This window comes from Stegostoma tigrinum, chromosome 38 (genome assembly GCF_030684315.1).
Source record: "Stegostoma tigrinum isolate sSteTig4 chromosome 38, sSteTig4.hap1, whole genome shotgun sequence".
Taxonomy (NCBI): Eukaryota; Metazoa; Chordata; class Chondrichthyes; order Orectolobiformes; family Stegostomatidae; genus Stegostoma; species Stegostoma tigrinum.
Window position 1 is genome coordinate 17993057 of NC_081391.1, and position 25823 is coordinate 18018879.

Here is a 25823-nt window from a genome sequence, read left to right on the forward strand (position 1 = left end):
GCGCATTGACTGCAGTGGTTCTAAAAGTCAGCTCACCACCACCTTCTCAAGGGGCAAATGGGGATGTGCAATAAATGCTGGGCCCAGCCAGCAGTGCCCACATCCATCATTTTCTTTAAAAAGTGCTGCTGGGAGGGGTGGCCATCGTTCAAAGTGGGAGCTGCCTAATATCCAGGCCCTTCTACTGACCATGAAAACCACAGCTGTAGGGACAACTAAGATGTGAAGAGATAATTCTGCCATCAAGTAAGGGGAACACTCAAAACCTTGCTTGCACCTGGGTTGGTGTTGAAGTGGAGACAAAGCTGCTTCTCAGTAGGATTAGCAAAGACTCATTAGGCAAAATACCTCGCAAATGGCCAATGAAATCCTCCCACAATGCCACCTCCACTTGTTAATGGTTGATGTAATGTTTTAGACTCTGGTTTCACCAACCCTGCCAACAGCTGTGCCCCAGAACCCCTGCCCCTCCCCCTGCCACCTTGCCCGCATGCCCGGCATATGATATGACCTCGAGCAAGCTCTGAGCTCTGAGCCTCGGCACGGCAAACGGTTACTAGGAGGGCAAGGAAAAGTTTCAAGGCCATCCCTAAGTCTCCCTGAAACATGGTAACGATGCCACTAACTCATGAGAATGAAGACAACCCATGCTGAGAAAGCAGGCTTTGTTCACAGGGTCTTGTGAATTACTTCTCAACAATCAGAGCTTTTCCTGTCAACCTTCCTTTTCCGAACGCTTCCACTTGTTTGCAAAAGTCACAGGATGGCTAGTTCACTTATAAAGGTTCTCTGACCCATCATTAAAAGGGACAGCTTTCAAGTAATTGCTGAATAAATATGGCCATTTGCGAGGTATTCAGCCTAATGTGGTCGCTATGAGTCTTTGCTAACCCTACAGGGATATTGAGCAGCAGAACTCTCTCCACTTTATAATTGGTTTGCTGCAGAGAATGGAAGAGGAGTTCACAGCTGGTTGAAGACCTGACAGTTTCTCTGTGTAAAACAGAAAGAACTGCAAATGCTGTAAAGCAGGAACAAAAAGGCAGAAGTTGCTGGAAAAGCTCAGCAGGCCTGGCAGCGTCTGTGAAGAAAAAACATCAAAGTTAACGTCTTGGGTCCGGTGGCCCTTCCTCAGAACTGAGTTACCGTTAACTCTGATCTTTCTTTCTTCACAGATGCTGCCAGTCCTGCTCAGCTTTTCCCGCAGCTTCTGTTTCTGCCTGTACCTTGTTCCGAGACCCAAGCCATTCAGTAATCTGAGAATCAGTCGCATAATGGCTAGTGCATAGACCAATCGAGTTCTTTTTATTGCAAAACAAAGCTCCATCTGTAAAAAGCCACATGACTCCAGTTCATCTGCAGACACAGCTATACCTCATAGTGACACAGTATTCACAGTCAGGATCAAACTTCTTGCTTTCAAACGGGGCAGCAGTCGTCAGGTTTTAAGATATACTTGGTTGTCTCTCATTTCCGTCCATGACGTTAAAAAACACAAACACAAAAAGACACAAAAAAGTCTTGACAATGTCAGTCTTCTTCCTTCAGGACTCACAATGTGGAGACCAAACACATGAAGTGCAGTTATGACTTTGTGGCCCGAAACAGCAACGAGCTCTCTGTGTTGTCTGGCGAAGTAGTGGAGGTGAGTTCCCTAATTTGAGACCTTCCAATGGAAGGCACTGATAGAAGGGGGCCATTCAGCCCCTCTGGTCTTCCCCCACCCTCATCACCCCCAGCCAGCCATCGTTCCAGCTCCATTTCCCTACCTTTGCTCTCCATCTGTGGATGAGCAACAAAATCTCTAAATCTCAATCTTCGAAAGCTTCAGCTCGCGAAAGGTTAGCACTGCTGCCTCACAGTGCCAGGGACCTGGGTTTGATTCCAGCCTTGGGCGACTGTCTGTGCGGAGTTTGCACATTCTCTCCGTGTCTGCGTGGGTTTCCTCCGGGTGCTCCGGTTTCCTCTCACAGTCCAAAGGTGTGCAAGTTAGGGTGGATTCACCTATGCAAATTGTCCTGATGTTCAGGGATGCTCAGGTTTGGTAGATTAGCAGTGGGGTTACAGGGATAGGGTATCTGGGTGGGAAGTTCTTCAGGGGATTGGCATGGACTCAATAGCCCGAATGGCCTCCTCCTGCACTGTAGGGATTCTATGAAGCTTTGTTCGGAGTTCAGGATAAATCACACGATTTGCAATACCATATCGCTGAAGTTCTTTGGACATTTATATATTTAGCTAGAGACACAAGCTGCTAAATATAGAAACTTTACTACTGCTTCCTAGTAGACTCCCTCTGCTGGAGCAAGTGCGTAGGGTATCCCCTCAAGAACATACTGCACAGTGCAATTTTCAACACTACATTCACATAAGGAATTCATCCTGATCTTGCTCCTAAACGAAGTTTAAAGCTATGCCTACATTTTGTTCATCAGCGGAAATAAGGGCCTCTATTTCCACCTATAGAAAATTTTTCTCATTTCAGATACTTTGGTTAGATCGCCCTCAACCATGTAGACTTGACTCATTACAATCCAAGTTAATGCCCTATGCCTTATAAATTATACTATGTGGTTGCATTGGAAGAAATGAGTCTGATAGTCACTTGGATTTTCTTCACAAAAGCCAGGATACATTGCCTGATGTTAGATGTCATTTACTGAATGATTCTGAGAGTGTGAATAGTTACAGACACAATGAATTTGGGATAATCAACCGAGATCACAATCATGCTCATTTGCACTTACTAGAAGTGACATATGTCCTAAACAGGTGCCCATTCTCGGCAAATAAAAGGGATATGTTCCAATCTTGCATGTTTTTTTGAATTACTCAAGATCTTACTCCTGTTATCTATCATCATTGGAAGTGAGTTTGGTCATTCCTTGGTGCTGAATCACCTAGCAGCTTGGGAGCCTGTAATTCTCAGCTGATTCCTCCATCACATTTCCTCAGCAAATCAGAGATGGCCCTGATAATCTAAAAGCTTCCTTTTCTCCCGCAGTGGCGGTGGTTTGCAACTTGGCACTCTTGCATCTGTCCTGATCAATGCAAGAGGAAAAACTTCAGCCAGCAAAGTTTCTCTTTTTCGAAACAAAGGGAAAGTGATCTCTGGGGTTGGAGAGCTTCTAGCCGCTGTGGGACCATGACCCTTAAGGAGGTGGGGCTTTCAGGAGAGATGGAAGTAAAACCAACAAAGGAATTTTAAATGCAAATGAACATGAAAAAGCAGGGTTGACAATGCGATAGACTCAGAGACGAATAACTTGGATCAGATTTTGAATTGACTCCTGCTTACTGAGCTCATTGGCTGAGAAACTTGATGAAGTTGGGCGGGGAACATAATTTATTCATTCATGAGAATGAGGGCTTCAGTGGATAGGCCAGCACTTAGTGCACATCCTTAATTGCCTAGAGGGCATTTAAGAGTCGACTACATTGCTGTGACATGGGAATTCATGCATAGGCCTGACTAGATAAGTAGAGCAGTTTCCTTCCCTAAAGAACTTTAGTCACCCTGATGGATTTTTCCAACAATCAGCAACGGATTGTTGGGGGCGGCACGGTGGGTCATTGGTTAGCACCGCTGCCTCACAACGCTAGGGACCCAGGTTCGATTCTAGCCTCGGGCGACTGTCTGTGTGGAGTTTGCGCATTCTCCCCGTGTCTGCGTGGGATTCCTCCCACAGTCCAAAGATGTGCGGGTTAGGGTGGATTGGCCATGCTAAATTGCCCATTATGTTCAGGGATGTGTAGCTCAGAGCTATATAGCTATGGGGGATGGGTATGGGTGGGGTGTTCCAAGTGTCGGTGCGGAAATGTTGGGCCGAAGGGCCTGTTTCCACACTGCAGGGATTCTATGAATTCTGGGATTTTGACCCAGTGGCACTGAAGGAACGGCGATATATTTCCAAGTCAGGGTGGGGCTTGCAAGGGGTGATGTTCTACGGCTGATGTAGATTTTCTCTCCCTAGGTGCTGGATGATTCCAAACAGTGGTGGAAGGTGCAGAATCAGAGTGGACAGGTTGGCTATATCCCCTTCAATATCCTGGAGCCTGTACCTGCACAGGATGTCGTTGACAACTCATCTCAATATGCTCAGATACACAAGGTAGCAAATATTACTGCCAGACCGCTCAAAGCTGCTCTTATCCTGACAATTATCTGGAAATTAATCTGATTAAAAATTCCTTGACTTCTCTCTAACTTTCTGCTATCATTTTTGTCTTTGTTTTCACATTTTCCCTCTCCTCTAGACCTTTCTTTTGCTACATCTAATCTTCCAAATTGCCTGAAAAAGTTACTTATTCATCTGGAAATATTTTGAAGTTGAACTGCACATGATATCTGTTCATCGCAGCCTCCCTCTGCTGGCACATGTGTAAAGCCTCAGATGGACAAAATGCGTAAATAAAACCTGAAAGAACCACCAATGCTGGAAATCAGAAACAAAAGCAGAAATTGCTGGAAAAGCTCAGCAGGTCTGGCAGTGTTTATGGTGGGAAATCAGTTACGGGTGAGGTCAAGTGGCCTTCCTCAGAACACTAACGGTTTCAATACATCACAGTCCCCTACTTGATGAACTTCCGTTGATGTCGCCTGTGTTCAGTGGGCAATGATTTTCTCTCAGAACCCAGAAGTTTTGGTTCGAGGCCCATCTCAGGACTTTGGGGGCTAAAATCTAGGCCGACATCCCTCTATCAGTATGGAGGAGGGCCCGGTGTTGAGGAGGATTTTTATTTAAAGGAATGTTAAACAGAGGCCAAGTAATGGTTGGAAGAAAACAATTGTGTGTGTCCATTTGTAGAAGAGTGAGAGACCAAAGCAGTGGGCAACATTTAACCCTGAAAATTAATCATCACTGACTGCGGGATCTTGCTGTGCTCAAGTTGGTGTTTCTTCCACCTATAACGATGGCTACACTTCCAAGGGTATTTCTTTGGCTGTAAAGCACTGCCCGAGGGCCATGTCAGGTGCTATTCGAATGCAACCGCTTGCTTTCTTCTCCATTTATGGGAACCAGCGTGAAAAGTAAACGAAAAGGAAATGAAAAGCCTGGGAGGATTGGTGAATTGCGAGCAGTCCCGAGCGTTTGTGCTAACGCCGGGAGAATTTCAGCGCTGGCTCCCCGACATTCCAGCACCACAGGACTCAGGGGTTCTTTGTGTTTTGCAGGGGAACCGGCAAACTCCAAAAGGCACGCCACCCCCGACCCTGCCGAAAAGAGCAAGTCAACCCAACCCAGCGCAGGTCGGCTGGGACCCGAACCCTGAGAATGTCGGTGTGACTCCGAAAGAGAAAGGTCAGTGACACAACGCTCCTGGAATGACACCATTATCACCTGGTATTTGCTGCCTTTTTTGTCATTTGGAACAGCACTCCTGTTTTTGTGTAATACCACGCACTGTGTCCCTGAGTGTACTTAGAATTTTTTACACCTCCTGCACAGCCATAACTCACTGTTCCATCACCCTGTGGTCTGTATGCCCTTGGATGTCCTATGAACTGCCTGTATTGCATGTAAAACAGAAGTTTTCACTTTACTTAGGTACACGCGACAACAATAAGTCAAAAATCAAATCAAGAATTAGAACTAGCTATATTGTCACATGTCCTCTCATGAGTACAGTGAAAAGTTTACAAGTCACCACGAGGTGCAAGGATACCTAGGTACAGATTCTTAGGTCCAAATTCTTAGGAAATAAAAGTAGAAATCAAAAAGTCCGGCATTACAGCCCTTCAAAATCATAGTAATAAATTAGAAAGCTTAAAGAAATAATAAGTTCAGAATAACGGACATTAAATGATGGCATAATTAAATAAAAATTAAAAAGAAATAGAATTTAAGACAAAGTCTACTATTTCGCCACCCTGGGCTCGAGGATCCGAACCTCCTTGTTGGAATCTGGGTCAGATCCCTAAGGAAGTATACAGGTTATAAATAACACACAAAGAGTTACTGTTTCCATTCCACTTCCCTTGAGGAAGTAGGCATTGCCCAGCATTTATTGCCCGTCCCTAGTTGCCCCTTGAGAAGGTGTTTCTAAGCTGCCCTCTTTGACCACTGCTGCCCATGAGTTCACTCTCTGTGCTGTTAGCGAGTGGTACGCAGGATATTAAACCAGTGACCGGGCAGAGGCAGTGATTTAATTCTAACTCCAGATTGTGCACAGTTTAGCAGGGATCTTGCAAGTGACAGTGTTCACATGCATCTGTGCTCTTATCCTCCTGGATAATAGAAGTTGTGGGTTTGGAAGGGGCTGTGTAAGGAGCCTTGACAAATTGCTGAAGTACATCTTGTAGATGTTACACATTTACAAGAATGAGAAACCACAGTGATGGAGGTAGACTGGAGTTATTCTCATTGGACAGAACAAGGCTAAGGGGAGATTTGACAGAGGTGTTCAAAACCCTGATTGGGCTGGACCGAGTAGACGGGGAGAAGCTGCCCCTGTTTCTAAAAGGAACAAGAATAATAGGGCACAGATTTCAGATGATTCACAAAAGGAACAGGGCCGATGTGAGAAATGAACTTTCTCACCCAGCGAGTAGTTAGGGTGTAGAATGCACTGCCTGGAAATTTGTGAGGGACAGGCATTTATGAGGACATTGGGTAGTTGTTTGTATTAAAACTGGGGGAGGGTAAGGGGGGGAAAGAAGTCAGGAGATTGGTATTAGGTAATGATGCTCAATAAAGAGATAGTATAGACGCAATGGACCTAATGGCCGCCTTCTGTCCCATAACAACTCAGTGTGGTGGTGGATTCAATGAATGGCAAAGGTGATGACAATCAGGAACTGTAACCTCAGTTGAATAGTGCAGTTTGGTGTTGAGTGTGGACCTGGTCTCGTCTAATGGGAAAAGCAGATAGGCCAGCGCGTACAATACTTTCCAATTTTGTCTAACCTGGTGCTAACTGATCTTGTGGCATTCCTTCCTCAGAGCGTAATGCCCAGATTAACGTCATGAATGAAGAATTGTTACTGAGGATTGCAAACGGCAGAACAGCACAGCATAAGTCCTTCCAGGTCCAGAAGACCCTTGACACCTCAGTCCCTCTGGACTACAATTCCTCTCCAACTGAAGTCAAGACTTGGCTGGAGGCCAAAGGCTTCTCTCAGATGTAAGTCTATACTGAGGTGGGCCAGCTTTCATGGATGGTGTTGGACTCTACAAGAATTAAAGTTTGATCTCCAGGACACTGATGTGAGCTACACACCTAGTCCAAAATTCATCAATGTGTTGCAGAAAGTAGTAGCAGGGAATTGGGGAACACAGTTGGGTAAAGAATCATCGGACTGTGTTAACATGGAGTACATTCACGTGGCATGGGAAGGTGGGCTGCAGTCAGGATGAGGTACCTTACAGTGAGAATGTGGGGGCAACATGAGGTTAAACAAAGGAGCAGGAAGGCAGGCCATTTGGCCCATTTCTCCTGCCCATCATTCAACAAGGCCCACAACTCTACCAATCATGGCTTCAAGTCCATTTGCCTGCCCACATCAGGACCTTGACTCAAAAACTCTGCCAAACCCAACCTCGAGTATGTATTTCTTTTCTTATTCATTTGTGGGATGTGGGCATCAATGGCTGGGCCCAGCATTTATTGCCTGTCCCTAGTTGCCCCTTGAGAAGGTGGTGGTGAGCTGCCTTCTTGAGCCACTGCAGTCTACCCACTGTGGGTTGACCCACAATGCTCTTAAGGAGGGAATTCCAGGAGTTTGACCCAGCGACAGGCTTTCTGCTCACCGAGGGAGAGTATTCCAAAGGTGACTCTTTCAGACATGAAATTTCTCCTCAACTCCACCCGAACTGCCTTATTTCTGAAACTATGTTTCCTGCTTCTAGCGATAGGGGGTAGGCCATTTAGAACTGAGATGGGGTGAAATGTCTTGACCCGGAGAGTGGGAATACAGTGGAATTCTCTGCCACAGAAAGTGGTTGAAGTCAAAACATTGAATGTTTTCAAAAAGGGGTTAGACATCACCACGGTGAAAGGATCAAGGACCAGAGGGCATTAGCTCAAGGAAAGGGGCAGGAGATTTCGAGGAGATGCGAGGAAATAAATTTCACTTGGATGGTAATGGGAATCTGGAACTCATGGCCTGTAAGCATGGCAGCAACAGAAGCCCTCATAACATTTAAGAAGAATTTAGATGTGCACTTACGATGCCAAGACATACCAAGGCTGGGGACAAGTGCTGGAAAATGGGATTAGAATAGGTGGCTGGTTGTATTTGACTGGCGCGGACTTGATGGGCTGAAGGGTCTTTGTCTGAGCTGTAGACCACTTACTATAACTCTAGTTCTTACCGTTAATGGGATCAAAGGTACAAAAGCAGGAACAAGGGATTGAGTTGGACGACCAAACATGATCATATTGAACAGCAAGCAGGTTCGAAAGATGTGTTTAGGATGGTTTAATATCTAGCAGGGCCCTCACTTTTGGAAAGGGGGATAAAACTTATAAAGTTCAATCATAGAACATAGAACAGTACAGCACAGTACAGGCCCTTCGGCCCACAACGTTGTGCTGAACTTTTACTGTAAACCTAAGGTCTATCTAACCTCCACCCCTACATTATACTATCAATCATATGCCTATCTAATTGCTGCTTAAATGCCCCTAATGAGGCTGACTCCACTATCCTCTCCAGCAATGCATTCCTCGCCCCGATGCTCTCTGATGTCTCCCCTGCATCTACCTCCACTCACTTTAAAACTATGCCCCCTCGTAATAGCTACCTCCACCCTTGGAAAAAGTCTCTGGCTGTCTACTCTACCTATACCTCTGATCATTTTGTACACCAATAATTTCAGGTTTGATTATGTGTATCCATTTACAAACGATGTGCGCCATGCTCCATTGTTTACTCCTGGTAGGGACTCTGCGAAAAAATATCTAAAGGAGTTGGAAATCAGAGCACGAAATGTGCAGCAGACCATCCAAAACACAAAGAAAACTGATATTTTTTGTTTCATCTGTTCACGGATGAGGGCGTCCAGCATTTATTTCCCATCCCTAATTTCCCAGAGAGAGGCTAACAGTCATGTCATTGAAATGAGTGCCATCTCTGCGAAACTCTGAGATCTATGTCTCTCTCGCTCTCCCTCAGGACAGTGAATTCTCTTGGGATTCTGACTGGTGCCCAGCTCTTCTCCCTGCAGAAAGATGAATTGCGGTCGGTGAGCCCAGAGGAGGGCGCCCGTGTCTACAGCCAGATAATGGTCCAGAAATCACTGCTTGAGGTAAAGGGATCTTTCTGAAATCTCTAAGTATTGGGGAAGAGGGGTCTGCTTCCATGGCTTCGATGAATGTTCTAGACAGTCTGAATGAAAGAGTTCAAGTCATCTCAGTGACACATGTTCCAAAGTTTGGGGGACGATGGGGAACACCGTCATCGGATGACAATGGGGAGCAAACTCCATGATTAATTATACCCTTGATCCTTCCCCTCTCCTTCTGGTTCTGAATTGGTGGGGGAGGCACTGCCGTGTAGATGGGGTTGGAGAGAGCAGCACAGTGGCTCCCTGGTTAGCACTGCTGCCTCACAGCACCAGGGACCCGGGGTTTGATTCCAGCCTCTCCTTTTATTTCCCCCTCTTGGAACATCAGAGACTGAGGAGTGATCTTATAGAGGTCTATAAAATCTTGAGGGGCATTGATAGGGTGACTAGCCAAGGGAGGGAGTCCAAAATTGGAGGGTTTAGGCTTGGGGTGAGAGGGGAAAGATTTAAAAAGGATGTGAAGGGGCAACTTTTTCACAGAGAGGGTGGTGACTTTGAAATCTTTCGCCCGACTATGGAATGAGCTGCCAGAGGAAGTGTTGGAGGCTGATACATTTATTACACCATTTCAAAGGCATCTCAATGGGTATATGAATAAGAAGGGTTTAAAGGGATAGGGGCCAAATGCTGGCAGATGGGGCTAGATTATGTGAAGATATCTAGTCAGCATAGATGAGTTGGACCGAAGGGTCAGATCCATGCTGTACAACTCTCTGACTCCATGGCTGTATGTCCGTCTGTGTAGCATTTGCGCATTCTCCCTGAGTCTGCGTGGGTTTCCTCTGGGTGCTCCGGTTTCCTCCCACAGTCTAAAGATGTGCAGGCTAGGTGGATTGGCCATGGGAAATTACTCATTGTGTCCAGGGATGCGTAGGATGGGTGGATTAGCCGTGAGAAATGCAGAGGTAGGGGCTCTGGGTCAGGATGCGGTGCTGTTCTGAGAGTTGTTGCAGAAGTGATGGGCTGAATGGCCTATTTACACACTGTGGAGACTCTATGAGAGTGTTGTATGTTAGAGGGAGCCTCCTGGTTCCTCCATATAGAGGTGGGGGATTGGTCACATAGCCCGTTATAAAAACAGACATGCTTAAGATGAACTCGTCCTCACCCTCAACAACTTCTCTTTTGACTCCTCCCACTTCCTACAGACTAAGAGGGTGGCCATGGGCACCCGCATGGGCCCCAGCTATGCCTGCCTCTTTGTAGGTTACGTGGAACAGTCCCTCTTCCACACCTACACAGGCCCCAAACCCCACCTCTTCCTCCGGTACATTGATGACTGTATCGGCGCCGCCTCTTGCTCCCCAGAGGAGCTCGAACAGTTCATCCACTTCACCAACACCTTCCACCCCAACCTTAAGTTCACCTGGGCCATCTCCAGCACATCCCTCACCTTCCTGGACCTCTCAGTCTCCATCTCAGGCAACCAGCTTGTAACTGATGTCCATTTCAAGCCCACCGACTCCCACAGCTACCTAGAATACACCTCCTCCCACCCACCCTCCTGCAAAAATTCCATTCCCTATTCCCAATTCCTCCACCTCCGCCGCATCTGCTCCCACGATAAGACATTCCACTCCCGCACATCCCAGATGTCCAAGTTCTTCAAGGACCGCAACTTTCCCCCCACAGTGATCGAGAACGCCCTTGACCGCGTCTCCCGTATTTCCCGCAACACATCCCTCACACCCCGCCCCCGCCACAACCGCCCTAAGAGGATCCCCCTCGTTCTCACACACCACCCTACCAACCTCCAGATACAACGCATCATCCTCCGACACTTCCGCCATTTACAAACCGACCCCACCACCCAAGACATTTTTCCATCCCCACCCCTGTCTGCTTTCCGGAGAGACCACTCTCTCCGTGACTCCCTTGTTCGCTCCACACTGCCCTCCAACCCCACCACACCCGGCACCTTCCCCTGCAACCGCAGGAAATGCTACACTTGCCCCCACACCTCCTCCCTCACCCCTATCCCAGGCCCCAAGATGACATTCCACATTAAGCAGAGGTTCACCTGCACATCTGCCAATGTGGTATACTGCATCCACTGTACCCGGTGTGGCTTCCTCTACATTGGGGAAACCAAGCGGAGGCTTGGAGACCGCTTTGCAGAACACCTCCGCTCAGTTCGCAACAAACAACTGCACCTCCCAGTCGCAAACCATTTCCACTCCTCCTCCCATTCTCTAGATGACATGTCCATCATGGGCCTCCTGCACTGCCACAATGATGCCACCCGAAGGTTGCAGGAACAGCAACCCATATTCCGCCTGGGAACCCTGCAGCCTAATGGTATCAATGTGGACTTCACCAGTTTCAAAATCTCCCCTTCCCCTACTACATCCCTAAACCAGCCCAGTTCGTCCCCTCCCCCCACTGCACCACACAACCAGCCCAGTTCTTCCCCCCCACCCACTGCATCCCAAAACCAGTCCAACCTGTCTCTGCCTCCCTAACCTGTTCTTCCTCTCACCCATCCCTTCCTCCCACCCCAAGCCGCACCCCCATCTACCTACTAACCTCATCCCACCTCCTGGACCTGTCCGTCTTCCCTGGACTGACCTATCCCCTACCTACCTCCCCACCTATACTCTCCTCTCCACCTATCTTCTTTACTCTCCATCTTCGGTCCGCCTCCCCCTCTCTCCCTATTTATTCCAGTTCCCTCTCCCCATCCCCCTCTCTGATGAAGGGTCTAGGCCCGAAACGTCAGCTTTTGTGCTCCTGAGATGCTGCTGGACCTGCTGTGTTCATCCAGCCTCACATTTTATTATCTTGGAATTCTCCAGCATCTGCAGTTCCCATTATCTCTGATGCTTAAGATGGGCTACGTTTAAAAATAAATGACAAAACCAATACTTCAGTGAGTGTGTGGTCAGTCTGTGGAACAGGTTGCCTAGGGATACAGTAGAACTTGTTGGCGTTTGTTCCTTCAGAGGAGATGATGGTGTAATGGTAATGTCACTGGGCACATAAGCCACAGGTAATTGGTCTGGTAACGTGGGTTCAAATCCCACTCTGGCAGAGAGTGAACCCTCAGTTCAATTTAAAAAGAATGTGGAGCAAAGCAAAATGTCCACACAACCAGTGACCACAGTCAGTCAGTTCACTCATGTCCAGGGATGTGTAGGCAAGGAGGATTAGCCATGGGAACTAGGGGGTTGTAGGGTAGAAAGGTGGGTCTGGGAGGGATGTTGTTCGGAGGGTTGCTGTGGATGCCATACTTACCTGGTCTGACCTACACGTGACACCAGACTCATGATAAATGTTATTCGGTCTAAACTGCCCTCTGGGCCATATATGCTAGCCCCAGCCAATAACACACACATTTCGCAAGTAGGTTTCAAAAACAGGGTAGTTTTCTTCCAGGAAAAATAACACATTGGATCCAATCTGTGAACAATTTGAGACCTAATGTGCTGTGCTGCACCTTGAAGGGGCAGATTTCAAATTGTTGTCCAACACTATCTGATGTGACCCATGGTCCAAAATATTCAGTAGTTAGAACACGTTAGCTTTAAAAAGCCTACCACATGGGGAGGCGGCGGCCTACTGGTATTATCACTGGGCTGTTAAACCAGAGAGCCAGATAATGTCCTGGGGACCGAGGTTCCAATCCTGCCATGGCAGATGGTGGAATTTGAATTCAATAAAGAAGACTCTGGAATTAAGAATCGAATGATGACCATGGATTCAATGTCAATTATCAGGAAAAACCCATCTGGTTCACTGATGTCCTTTAGAGGAAGAAACTGCCATCCTTACCTGGTGTGGCCTACATGTGACTCCAGACCCACAGCAATGTGGTTGACTCTGAACTGTCATCTGGGCAATTAGGGATGGAAAATGATTGCTGTCTGGGCCAATGATGACCTCATCCCATAAATGAATAAAGGAGTTACTCTTGTTTCCATATCATCTTCCCTTTGAATAAAGGCTCGGTGTCATTGTTCAACTGATTGGTGTCTTTAAATGAAACAGAAGAAAAATACATGCTGAGCGCTTTGTGACTCACAGAGCCATAGAGCATGGAAACAGACCGTTCGGTCCAACCAGTCCATACTGAACATAATCCCAAACTAAACTAGTCCCAGCTGCCTATACATGGCCCATAGCCCTCCAAAACTTTCCTGTTGTAATTGCACCCACATCCACTATGTCCCCAGGAAGTTCATTCACACACAAACCACCTTGTATTGAAAAAATGTTGATCCCATGTCTTTTTTTAAATCTCTCTACTCTCACCTTAAAGTATGACCCTAGTCTTGAAGTCCCTCACCCTAGGGAAAAGGCACCTACCATTAACCCTAGATTTAGTAAGAACTGCCGATGCTGGAGTCAGAGATAACAAGGTATAGAGCTGGATGAACACAGCCGGCCAGGCAGCATTAGAGGAGCAGGAAAGTTGACATGTTGGGACGGGACCCTTCTTCAAAAGTGATCCCAATCCGAAACATCAACTGTCCTGCTCCTCTGATGCTGTCCGGCCTGCTGTGTTCCTCCAGCTCCTCACTGTGTTACCATTAACCCTATCTATAGCCCTCATGATTTTATAAACTTCTCCAAGGTCACCTCTCAATCTCCTATGCTCCAGCGAAAAAGGTCCAAGCCTATCCAGCCTCTCCATATAACTTAAGCCTTCCATACCTGGCAACATCCCGGTAAATCTCTTCTGAATCCTCTCCAGCTTAATAATATCCTCCCTATAACTGGGCAGCTAGAACTGGACACAGTAAAAGTCCCACAATAGTCTTGCTTGTGTTAATGAGATGACCATTCATCCTCCCAAACAATTCAGGCCTACCTGAGTCAACCTTTCAGTCAGAATGACTCACCAAGAATGGAAGGCCCAGTTGGGTCTAACAGGCCGTTTCCAATTTCATAAAAGTGTTCCTATTCACAAATTTCTTACAGGATAATCGGTCCGTAACAGAGTTGGAGGCTATAATGGAAAAGCAGAAAAGAAAGGTGGATTCTGAAATAAAGATGTCGACCTTGTGAGGACAGGAGAAGCACATCTAATTCCAAACACGTAGACTTCAATTTTTGTTTCAGGCAAGTCCTTGGACACCTCAGCTGCCATGTTAGGTGTGATGATGAGCAACATCAGTGTTGTACACTTCACAACGCCAAAAATTACAACAGGAAAATGTACATAGAATGTAGATTGTTTTTCACTTACGGAAATATTTTATTTTGATAAGAATCAACCATTTTAAGGGATGAAGTAATACTGATCTAAAATTGGTGTCATTGCTTGGTTGGAAAAAGGCCACCTCTCTATTCTGGTAGGATGGTCTTATGGTTTGGTATTTATACCACAGTGACCAATGAGTAACTTAGAATAAAGGAAGCAATGTATTTTTCTCAAAAAAAAATCTGACTCCTTGTCATGTCGAGACATACCCGCCATGGTATTCTCTAGAAGCGTGCTGACATCTTACTCAACACTTTGGCAGGGTAGGGGGAAAGGCTTGCATTCCGTTTCTGTGACACATGCGGGGCAAGATAAAGAAATGCACCTGCTGTCAGGTGGCTTTTTGAAATGGGAAGGGGCAAAGTCATAAAAAAGATCTTTTGCGATCTAGGCGGCACGGTGGCTCAGTGGTTAACACTGCTGCCTCAAAGCCCCAGGGACTTGGCTTCCGTTCCAGCCTTGGTTGACCATTTGTATGATTTTGCACATGATGTGTGTCTGCATTAGTTTGCTCCAGTTTCCTGCCACAGCCCAAGCATGTACAGGTTAGGGTGGATTAGCCATGCTAAATTGCCCATAGTGTCCAGGGATGTGTAGGCAAGGAGGATTAGCCATGGGAGCTAGGGGTTATAGGGTAGGAAGATGGGTCTGGGTGGGACGCTGTTTGGAGTATTGGTGTGGGAGGGCCAAATGGCCTCTTTCCAGGCATGCAGTGATTCCATTAATTTATGGGCCATTTATAACTGCTTTTGATGAGATTTTGATATAGTATTTAGAAACTGATTTTTATAAATGAATGCACTACTTATGTAATTGGTCAGTTATAAAGATTTAACCAATGCTAACACTAGTGCAGTGTGGAGTTGATGAAGATTTTTGGATGAAGCTTTGAATGTTTACAACTCTTGGTTGGAGTTGCTGGTGAGGGAGACCAAGCCTCCCCTTTCTCAGAATGTGCTCTCCCATGAGTGTCCTCCTGACTGTTCCTAACCAAGAAGGGAATCCCATTACCCCTGCAGGACTCCTTCATGATGTCCACGTCATTATTATCGTCTGTTCTCAAAGCGTTAATCCCTGCTCAAGAGAGGATGGCCAGCTGTGTGGCCCTTCTCCTTAAACTGTTGCCATCTCGGCAGTCAAGATGCTTCTCACTTAACGTGGGAAATCCCAAGCGGCAATGGGGAAATGGCCGCGTGCAACCAAAGTCTACCATAAAATGTTACCAAAGCCAATCATGTGCCACAACCTGTGCCAACAACAAGCTTAAGGTTCACTTTCACTTGCTAGAAGTTATATTTATTCACACTCAGGGACCTGTCTTCTCTAAAGATGTACAGATTAGGTGGATTGGCCATGCTAAATTGTCCATTGTGTCCAGGGATGTGCAAATTAGGTGGATTGGCCATGTTAAATTGCCCATAGTGTCCAAGGAAGGGCACATTAGGTGGATTGGCCATGTTAAATTGCCCATAGTGCCCAGGACAGGTTAGGTGGTTTGGTTGTTGCTAAATTGACCATTGTGTCTGGGGATGTGCAGGCTAGTTGGTTTGGCCATGGGAAACACAAGGTTACAGGGATAGAGTAGGGGAGTGGTCTGGGTAGGATACTCTTCAGAAGATCAGTGCAGACTCGATAGGCTGAAAGGCCTCTTTCTGGGATTCTATGATCAGCCATATTGAAACAGGGAGCAGACCCAATGGTCCGTAAGGCATCGATTCATGTGTCTATTCCTTATTTAGCCGAGATTATTTTTGCATATTTATTACAAAACAATCAGCGTGTTTGTTCCATAGGCAGAATGTAGCACTGTACCAAGAAATTCTGCATCAGAATCCAATGGTGATGGTTCCATAACCTTAACAGACTGGCATCCTCCTCCTGACAGTATACTCACTCCTCGCACAGTTGGAGATTTTCTTACGGTTTCTTACCTTTAAACTCGGTTTCACCCTGAGAGACAGTAAACAGATTGCTGCCAGTGTACTTGAATGCTGCTATTTATTTTTCACTTTAAAACCAGAACACGTTGCGTTGAAATCTTCCTCCTTCTGTATGAAGTCAATAAAATGTACCGATGGAAAATGATACTATCCTGCCTTTGGCTTGACTTTACTCCACTTAATGTCGTGCTCTCCAACATCCTCCTTTTTAAACCTTGCATTTGCCTTTCTGTTCTCCCCGTTTGCTGATGAAAAAATTGTACAAAGCGTAAATAGTCTAACTCCTATTTACAAGAAACATGCTACTTCTAAGGCTCCAATCTAGTCGTTGCCATGTTTAATAGCATTACCACCTCCTGAATTCCCTGCACACTGAAAGATTTCAGAATCTGAACTGTACCAACACAAACAGGTCAGAATTCTACGGCAGCTACTTCATAGAGTCCTACAGCACAGAAGCAGACGTTTCGGTCCAACCAGTCCATGCTAACCATAATCCCAAACGATGCTAGTCCCACCTAGCTGTGCCTGGCCCATATCCCTCCAAACATTTCTTATTCACATACTCATCCCAAATTCTTTTAAATGTTGTAACTGTGCCTGCATCCACCACTTCCTCTGGAAGTTCATTCCACACACAAGCCATTCTCTGTGTAAAAAAAAAAGTCCCTCGTGCCTTTTTTGAATCTTTCTCTTTAAGAATATTCCCCCTAGTCTTAAAAGACACCTAACATTCATTTTATCTATACCCATCATTATTTTATAAACCTCTACGAGGTCACTCTCAACCTCCTGACTCCCCAAAGCCTGCCTGCAAGGGATAAGTCAGGAGTATGATCGCCTGGTGGCCTCTGGAATGGCATGAAATGAGGTAACTATCTGCACAAAATATAAAGACCATCTGCATCAGAGACAGTGCATGAATAATCCCACGATGGAATAATCTGCCCAAGAAAATAGCTGCAGCTCCACCATTTGAAATAGCCAGGACCGTTCCTATACGTATTTCCATTTGAAAGTTTTTCACTTTCAGGCCTACCATCTCACCAGTTCATGATGACAAAGTGTGGAGCTGGATGAACACAGCAGGCCAAGCAGCATCTCAGGAGCACAAAAACTGACGTTTCGGGCCTAGACCCTTCATCAGAGATGCTGCTTGGCCTGCTGTGATCATCCAGCTCCACACTTTGTTATCTCTAGCATCTGCAGTTCCCATTATCTCTGGTCTTACCAGTTCATGCCTGGTTTAGCTCGTGCCGCTCATTGGCTTTTTCTGACAGCTCAGATTATTGGTCAGCTCAGCTAACAGGGTGCTCTACCTCACACGCCCTCGCACATTTGCGCACTTACAATCAGCTGTGCAAATCATGAATTCTGACGGGAACGAAAGAAAAGGAAACGCGTTCTGTGATGGAACAGCACCCAAATGTTTATTAAAACAACACAAAATGATAGCCGTTACATCAAAAACATCACAAAATCAGTGAATACAGTGCATGGCACATGACGAACAACCAAATGATTGCTATCTGCTACAGTATTGCAACTACAGCCCAATTTTTTTGATAACCAAGATGCGCGAACACACTGGGTGTTGAGAACAACAGGCCCAGTCAGTCTCATGGGTAAGGCGATGCCATGCCCACCCCTGGTGTTAAACTGGTTGACATGTTACCCAGCTGGCATTGTATGCTGATGCCCTCATGGCAGTGGGATCCAGAGGTCAGGTTTCTATGGTAAAATCCCAGTTTGCCCAGTACGGGGGTGACCTAGAACCACTTGGTTTTTGATGATTTCTAACTTTGTCACTTTCACCCTGTGAGAAACAGCTAAGTAAAGCAAGGTTTGGTGAGCTGGGAAGATCATCAACCATCTATCCTGGAGATGGGGAAGGAAACATTAAATGCAGAGTGATTGGGTACTTCAAAAGTGTTGAGTGGTGGACTTTAACTGGGGTTCACTTGTGTTTCTACATAGAGGAGCAGACCGAATCATTGGCGATGGGGATTCACAGAAACAGAGAAACTAGGAGCAGGAGGAGGCCGTTCAGTCCTTCGAGCCTGCTCCATCATTCAACACGATCGTCGCAGATCCTCTATCTCAAAACCATTTTCCCACTTTTTCCCCCAAACCTCTTGGGGTCAACAAAATCTAGAAATGAGGGCACTTGTGGCACAGTGGTAGTGTCCCTCTGTCTGAGCTAGAAAGCTGCTGGGGCCAGTTCATTAGCTTTATTCAACAGGGAGCTGGACACGGTGCTTACTGCTAAAGGGATCAAGGGATATGGGGAGAGAGCGGGAGTGGGTTACTGAGATCGCATGATCAGCCATGACTGTATTGAATGGTAGAGCAGGCTCAAAAGGCTGAATGGCCTGCTCCTGCACCTATTCTCTATGTTTAAAAGACCTGGGTTCAAATCTCGCGTGTACATGACATCTCTCAACAGGCCGTTTGATCTATTTCTAGATTTTAGATATTTTTAATCTCTTTCTTGAATGTATTCAGTGACTTGGCTTCCACAGCCTCCTGTGGTAGAGAATTCCACTGGTTCACTACCCTCTGAAGGAAAAAAAATTTCCCCATTTTAGTTCAAAAAAGTCTATCCACTGGATCCTGAAGTTGTATCCCCTGGTTCAAGAACCCAACTGGGGAAACTATCCATCCTGCATCTAGTCTATCCAGTCCTGTTCGAATTAGCTGGATGTTTGTGCTTATAATGTGAATTTCTGCAAATAAAAGTATTATATAGCGTACAAAGGTTCAATCCATCCCTGCCTGGTTTTCTGGAGTGGAACAGCAGATGCACGGGCGACAGTGTGCAGAATTCACATCTGTGCAGAACAGACTCAAGAGCTGATCCTTCCCAATTACATGTGTCAGTTCGTCTCTTTGAGATTCAGTTATCTCCAGTAGGAAATCTCAAGTTACAAACACTATTTATATCAGACTTGACAACTAGATATCAGAGTTAAATGATCCACAGATCACTCCTTATAAAGGTTGAAGGGTATATTTATCAATTTGAACTTTCCCACTTCCCACCAAACCATTCTCCAGATAATGGCCTGGTGGCTATGCTTAGATGAAAGCCAATAGTCAAAACTGCACAGATTGTTGGAATATTCAAGCACTAACCAATTCGCTAAATGCATATGAAGAATCACCTAAACCGTTCTGTCTCTTCTGCCACACTTGTTTCCCAGAATTGGCCCACGGGTATCCATGGAATTGTCCTACATTTATGGGCAAAATGCTATGGTAGCTTGCCATTGCTTTCTGCAGGATGGGAAAATCTCCTGCTTACAAGCGAACTGTTTGGCCACATCAGAAATACATCTTCCATGGACAATAAATCCTGCCATACAAATTGAGCCCAGAGCTTCCAGGTCAGAGGTAAGGGAGCTATCATTGCACCAGAACATCTCAATTTAAAGCACTACCAAAGTGTAATTATGTTAAATTTACAGCACAGAAACAGGCTATTTTTTCAATGCCACGTTCCACGAATCCAATCTTGTTACATTTCATCCTATCATTTCTTTCTCAACTACTTATTCAGTTTCGCCTTAAATTCTTCCCAATACTCACCACTCCATGCAAGCTCAGGTTTCATGGGGAGGTGATGGCCTAGTGGTATTATTGCTGGACTGTTAACTTGAGATTGTTAACATGGGGACCTGGGTTTGAGTTTTCCAGTTCCGAGGAAGGGCCACTGGACCCGAACCGTTAACTCTGATTCTTTTCTTCATAGGTGCTGCCAGATCTGCTGAGCTTTTCCAGCAACTCCTGTTTTTGGATCTGGGTTTGAATCTTGCTTTGTCAGATAGTGGTATTTGACTTCATTCTTTTGTAAATCTGGAATTAAGAACTGATGGTGACCATGAATCCATTGTTGGAAAATCCCTATATGGTTCATTAATCTTCTGGGGAAGGGAACTGCCATCCTTACCCGGTCTGGCCTACATGTAACTCCAAACCCAAAGCAATGTGGTAAATTCTTCACTGCCCTCTTGGACAGAAAAATGTTGGCCCAGCCAGCAACACCCTCATCCTGTGAATTCTCACTTCTAACTGGGTGAAGGCCTTATCTCCTGAATTCCCTGTTGGATTTATCAATTATTGTCTCACATTTATGGTCCCAAGATTTTTTTTAAAATTCATTAACGAATTTTGCTAATCAACCTGTTCAGAGAGGTGCACTTTTGGAATAGTTGGGACTTAAGCCGGGTCACTTGGTCCAAGGGGTAGGAACACTAACACTGCGCCACAACAGCCCCAAAACAAATCTGCTTTTTCTTTTTTATTCTTAGGGGCACTACCACTGTGCCACAAGAGGGTGTCTTGCTGTACTTTTTTCTTTTTCTTCCTTTTTTCTTGTCTTTTGGGAGTATCACTGTGCCACAGTGTCCCCTGATTTTACGTCACTCCCACAATTGGAAAGATTTTCTCAATGTCCATCCTATCAAACCCAATCATTACTTCAAAGGATTTAATCACACCTCCATGTGATTTTTGCTTTTCTACAGAAAGAAGTATCAACCTGTTCAACATTTCCTTGGGACCATGACTTCTGGCAAATCATTGTTTTGTTTCCTCCAGTGACTTTGAGATTTTTATTAATTTGGAGACGAGATCTCTGCACCAAGTGTGATCTAACCAAGATTCTGCATAAAGCTAACACAATTTCTGCTTATCATAGGGTCGTACAGCACGGAAATAGACCCTTCGGTCTAACACATCCACGCCACCCAGATATCCTAAATTAATCTGGCCCCATTTGCCCACATTTGGCCTATATCCCTATAAACCCTTCCTACTCATATACCCATCCAGATGCCTTTTGAATGTTGTAATTGTACCAGCCTCCACCACTTCCTCTGGCAGTTCATTCCATGCATGCACCATCCTCTGCATGAAAAAGTTTCCCCTTAGTTCCCTTTTAAATCTTTCCCCTCTCACCTTAAGCCTAGGTCCTTTAGCTTTGGACTTCCTGTACTCTGGGGAGAAAGACCTTTTCTATTCACTCTATCTATATCCTTCATGATTTTATAAACCTCTATAAGGGCACCCCTCAGCGTCCAATGCTCCAGGGAAAATAGCCCCAGTCTATACAGCCTGTCCCTATAGCTCAAACCCTCCAACCCGGCAACATCCTTGTAAATGTTTTCTGCACTCTTTCAAGTTTAACAATATCTTTCCTCTAACAAGGTGACTAGAACTGAACACAGTATTTCCATTCTACTCCTGTCCAAATTAACCCCAGCATTTTTATGTTGCAATTTTTAAAGAGACCACCCACACAGTGCTAGTCAGAGAATCATGCTGCCTTGCTTTGGAGATTGTTTACTGTAACAAGGTCCTTGAGTAGCACACAAACCCACATCAACCCTACACCAACTGCTAACCCAAACCAAAGACCTGTTACCCACTGTGAACAGAACCAACGTTATATACAAATTCCTTGCCAAGACTGTGACAAACATTACATTGGACAGACAGGATGGAAGTTAGTCACAAGAGTACACCAACATCTACTGGCAACAAAAAGACACGACCAATACTCACTCATCTCCATTCACATGGATAATTTGATTGGGGTAACACTAAGATCCTGGAACAAACTGAGCAGAGACAAGCATGGGAATCCCTAGAGGCCCGGTTCTCCACGAAGAAAACCATCAACAAACACATACAGCTAGACCCCATAGACGGTCTGCTGCGAAGGAAAACTGGAAGTGAGGTAATCCAGCTCAATGGATGCCAGACTTTAAATGGCGGTGGAAAAGCACAGCAGCGCTTCATTGGAGGCTGCGCTGCTGATGTTACCCAGCAGGGTAATGGAACGTCTGCGAAACAACAAACCATCTAGCCGAGCCAACCGACCACAACTCGAGCTACAAATCTACTCTAAAATCTTAAATGTTCTTGAGGTGCGTGAGAGTAACAATAATATAGGCACCTGGATGATTCTTGAGTGAGTTGTCTAGAGACCACCCATAATCTATAGGTATATGGCATCTCAGGAGGTGCTCACCGTTGTGAAGGGATCTGATTGAGTTATTTACTCTGGCAAGTGAGTCAGTAACTCGATGTCAGAGACTTAAAATATTTGGCAAAAAGCTAAAGGGGAAGGAAAGAAATAGAAGCAATCTCTGTGCACCGATGGTGCTGATGTTATGGAGTATTCTGACTGAAAGGGGAATGAGACTCCTAAAGAATTATTAGAGGCAACTAGACGCGGTGTTGATGAGAACTGATTTGCTGGTTTATCAATACCTCGGCTTGCTCTTTCATGAAAGACAGCATGGTGGCTCAGTGGTTAGCACTGCTACTTCCCAGTATCAGGGGCCTGGGCTCGATCCATCCCTTGGGAAACTGTCAGTATGGATTTTATACGCTCTCCCCACATTTTTGTAAGTCTGCTCTAGTTTCCTCCCACGGTCAAAAGATGTGCAGGTTAGGTAGGTTAGCCATGCTAAGTTGCCCAGGCTAGATGGGTTAGCTATGGGGATGGGGTTGGGGAGCAGGGTCGAGATGGGATGCTCCCCAGCGGGTTGGTGTGGACTTAATGGGCCAATTGGCCTTTATCTGCACTGTAGGAATCCAATGATTATTGTTGGAATTACGTACATACATGCCTTCACCCCACATCAATTAACATACTTTTAGCAAAACACACAGCTTCACCGTAGCCTCTTCTCGCTCAGATATCTTCTGTCTTTTGGTCTTTCCTTGCCTTCGTTCATCGTCTTCTATTCCTTTTAGACCCCACTGTCCCATCAAGTTGTCAACCCTACCCACAGGAATTAAACAACTGTACGTTAGGGTCACCAACTCTATCTGAACATATACTATCACTGACGGCTTACACTCCCACCATTCGTCCCCAACACTTCCCGGTTCAATAGTGTCCCTTCATCCCTTCCTGGCTGCCCCCATAAAGGCAATAGACTGTATTATCTGATGGAGTGACCATCCCTATCCCCACGTCCATCATTTTAACAACCCACAAACAGAACTAGCTGGAGACAACTTTAAAATAAAATTTGTGTGCCCCTTCGACTTTCCTCCTGAGTGGCTCAGAGCAGGGTACAGGAGACTCACCGTTTAAATCCTGGAGACTACAGGGTAACCCTAGAGAGTTAGCAAACCAAAGCTGTGCTGAAGTTCTTTCTTATATAATGTTTAAAGGTGGGAATCCATCTGACAAACCTTGCAATATGAGTTAGCCATCTAAAACAGAGTTGACTGGAAAATACTGTTTGGCTTCTATTAAAACTAATTTTTTTTTGCTCTCTAAGAAGGGAAAATACTTTTTTTAAAAAAAATGCACGGAATCAGATTATTCCTCTTCCATGTTTTTATCCTTCTCTCGAAATCCGTTTCTCCTTATCACAATTAGGTAGTTTTTTTTGTCTCTTTGTAACTCAATTCTTCGGGTTCCTTCAGTTCTGCTGGTTCATTGTCATCCTGGTCGGAGCCATCGTTCTTGATGTCTGTGGTCTGTGACAAGACAAACATAGGCAGGAGTTAGTGACACTCACACTACAGAATTCTCAAGGAAAAAGACTATTCCAACAAGAGAGAATCTAACCGTCACTCTCTGATGTTCAATGGCATTACCATCACTGAATCCCCTACTGTCAGCATCCTGGAAGCTATTACTACTAATCATTAAGGAGAATAAGACCATAACACAAAGGAGCAGAAATTAGGTTATTTGGCCCGTCAAGTCTGCTCCGCCATTCAATCGTGGTTGTTAAGTTCCTCAACCCCATTCTCCCACTTTCTTCCCATAACCCTTGATAATCAAGAACCTATCTATCTCAATCTTAAACGTACTAAAATGACCTGACCTCCGCAGCCTTCTGTGGCAGTGAATTCCAATGATTCACCGCTCTCTGGCTGAAGAAGTTTCTCCTTATCTCCGTTCTAAAATGTCTTCCCTTTATTCTAAGGCTGTGCCCTCAGGTCCTAGCCTCTCCTACCAGTGGAAACATCTTCCCAACATCCACCCTGTCCAGGCCATTCAGTATTCTGTAAGTTTCAATTAGATCTCCCTCATTCTTCTAAACTCCAATGAGTGTAGTCCCAGAGTCCTCAAACGTTCCCCATATGTTAAGCTTTCCATTCCTGGGACCATTCTCGTGAACCTCCTCTGAACCTGCTCCAGAGCCAGTACATCCTTCCTGAGATATGGGCCCAAAATCCTTTTCATCTGTAAAGTAGTGTGGGTCTTCTGTTTGAAGTGCCACTATCAAATATTTAAAAGTTAAAACTATTTGGGTCATTCACTGTTGACTCCCCCTTGTTTTGTATATTTTCTGGGATTTCAATAATTTCCAAGCTAGAACCAGTCCACAACCGAAGACTTTTATTTTGAGTCCTGTGGTATCACTGCGCAGAAACCTGAGTGAAAAGAGTACCCTAAAGGATGAGCAAAGAAGGGAGGAAGGGTCACCAGACCCGAAATGTTAACTCTGTTTTCTCCTCCACAGATGCTGCCAGATCTGCTGAGCTTTTCCAGCAATTTTGTTTTTGTTCCTGATTTACAGCATCCGCAGTTCTTTTGGTTTTTATTTAGCAAAAAAGGGTTGACATTTCCGAACAGTTCTGAGGAAGTGTTGCACTGTTTGAGGTAACAGCATTTGTTAAACTGAGGACACCAATTTGGAGAAGGACTGGGCTGTTCCTCCTGGAAACCTGGCCATAAATTATTCCATGGTCAACACCACAAGCACTATCTGATTATTAATATGTTTGTTACTTGTTATACCTTGAATCCCTGCATTTCATAACAATGCAAGAATCCTCCATTGGCCATGAAACACACTGGGAAGGGCCTACAGTCACGAAAAGTGCTACATAAATGCACAATCCTCCTCTAACCAAGCCCCGCAAACCCTTCGAAAATGAACCAACAGGAAACTTTACTTCGTAATCGATAGTTGGTATTGAGTTATATCCTGCGTAGGGAAGCAGAGGTGTAACCTCCATCTTGTAGATCTTCTCGTTGTCAAGCGATGGCCGGAGCTTGACCATTTCCAAGTTGTTTTGATCTGCGTGCTGGGCATCAATGGCTGCCAGTTCTAGTTTGGAGAGATCGTGGACTATCCCAGCTCCGAATGAGTCACCAACCACGTTCACCGATGTCCTCATACGATCGCTGCAAATACAAAAAAATACCTGATGTTGAGCTGTCTGAAAGGCAACTCTGTTGTTAATTAGAAATGGAAACAGAAATTGCTGGAAAAGCTCAGCAGGTCTGGCAGCACCTGTGGAGAGAAATCAGAGTTAATGTTTTGGGTCCAGTGGCCCTTCCTCAGAACTGATGGTAACAGGGAAAATGTCAGTTTATATGCACAAGATAGGATGGGGCTAGGGCCCATA

The 25823-nt window shown here is 45.4% G+C and overlaps 2 protein-coding genes across 7 annotated transcripts in view; one reads left to right on the top strand and one right to left on the bottom strand.

The window, feature by feature from the left end:
- LOC125446945 (epidermal growth factor receptor kinase substrate 8-like protein 1) overlaps positions 1-16578 on the top strand; it is a 94740-nt gene extending 78162 nt beyond the window's left edge. For all 4 annotated transcript variants that reach the window (XM_048520957.2, XM_048520954.2, XM_048520956.2 and 1 more), the window contains 6 exons: positions 1549-1645; positions 3975-4112; positions 5177-5303; positions 6945-7125; positions 9119-9251; positions 14211-16578. In XM_048520957.2, the coding sequence (XP_048376914.1) occupies positions 1549-1645; positions 3975-4112; positions 5177-5303; positions 6945-7125; positions 9119-9251; positions 14211-14297 (763 nt within the window). In that variant the 3' untranslated portion in view covers positions 14298-16578. The remainder of the gene's footprint in view (positions 1-1548; positions 1646-3974; positions 4113-5176; positions 5304-6944; positions 7126-9118; positions 9252-14210) is intronic.
- Positions 16579-17855: 1277 nt separating this feature from the next.
- LOC125446958 (excitatory amino acid transporter 2-like) overlaps positions 17856-25823 on the bottom strand; it is a 62641-nt gene continuing 54673 nt past the window's right edge. For 2 of the 3 annotated variants that reach the window (XM_048520980.2, XM_048520979.2), the window contains 2 exons: positions 25368-25599; positions 17856-23936 (listed from right to left, as the gene is read on the bottom strand). In XM_048520980.2, coding sequence (XP_048376937.2) covers positions 23832-23936; positions 25368-25599 — 337 coding nt within the window. In that variant the 3' untranslated portion in view covers positions 17856-23831. The remainder of the gene's footprint in view (positions 23937-25367; positions 25600-25823) is intronic. The other variant, XM_048520981.2, reaches the window with a different exon arrangement.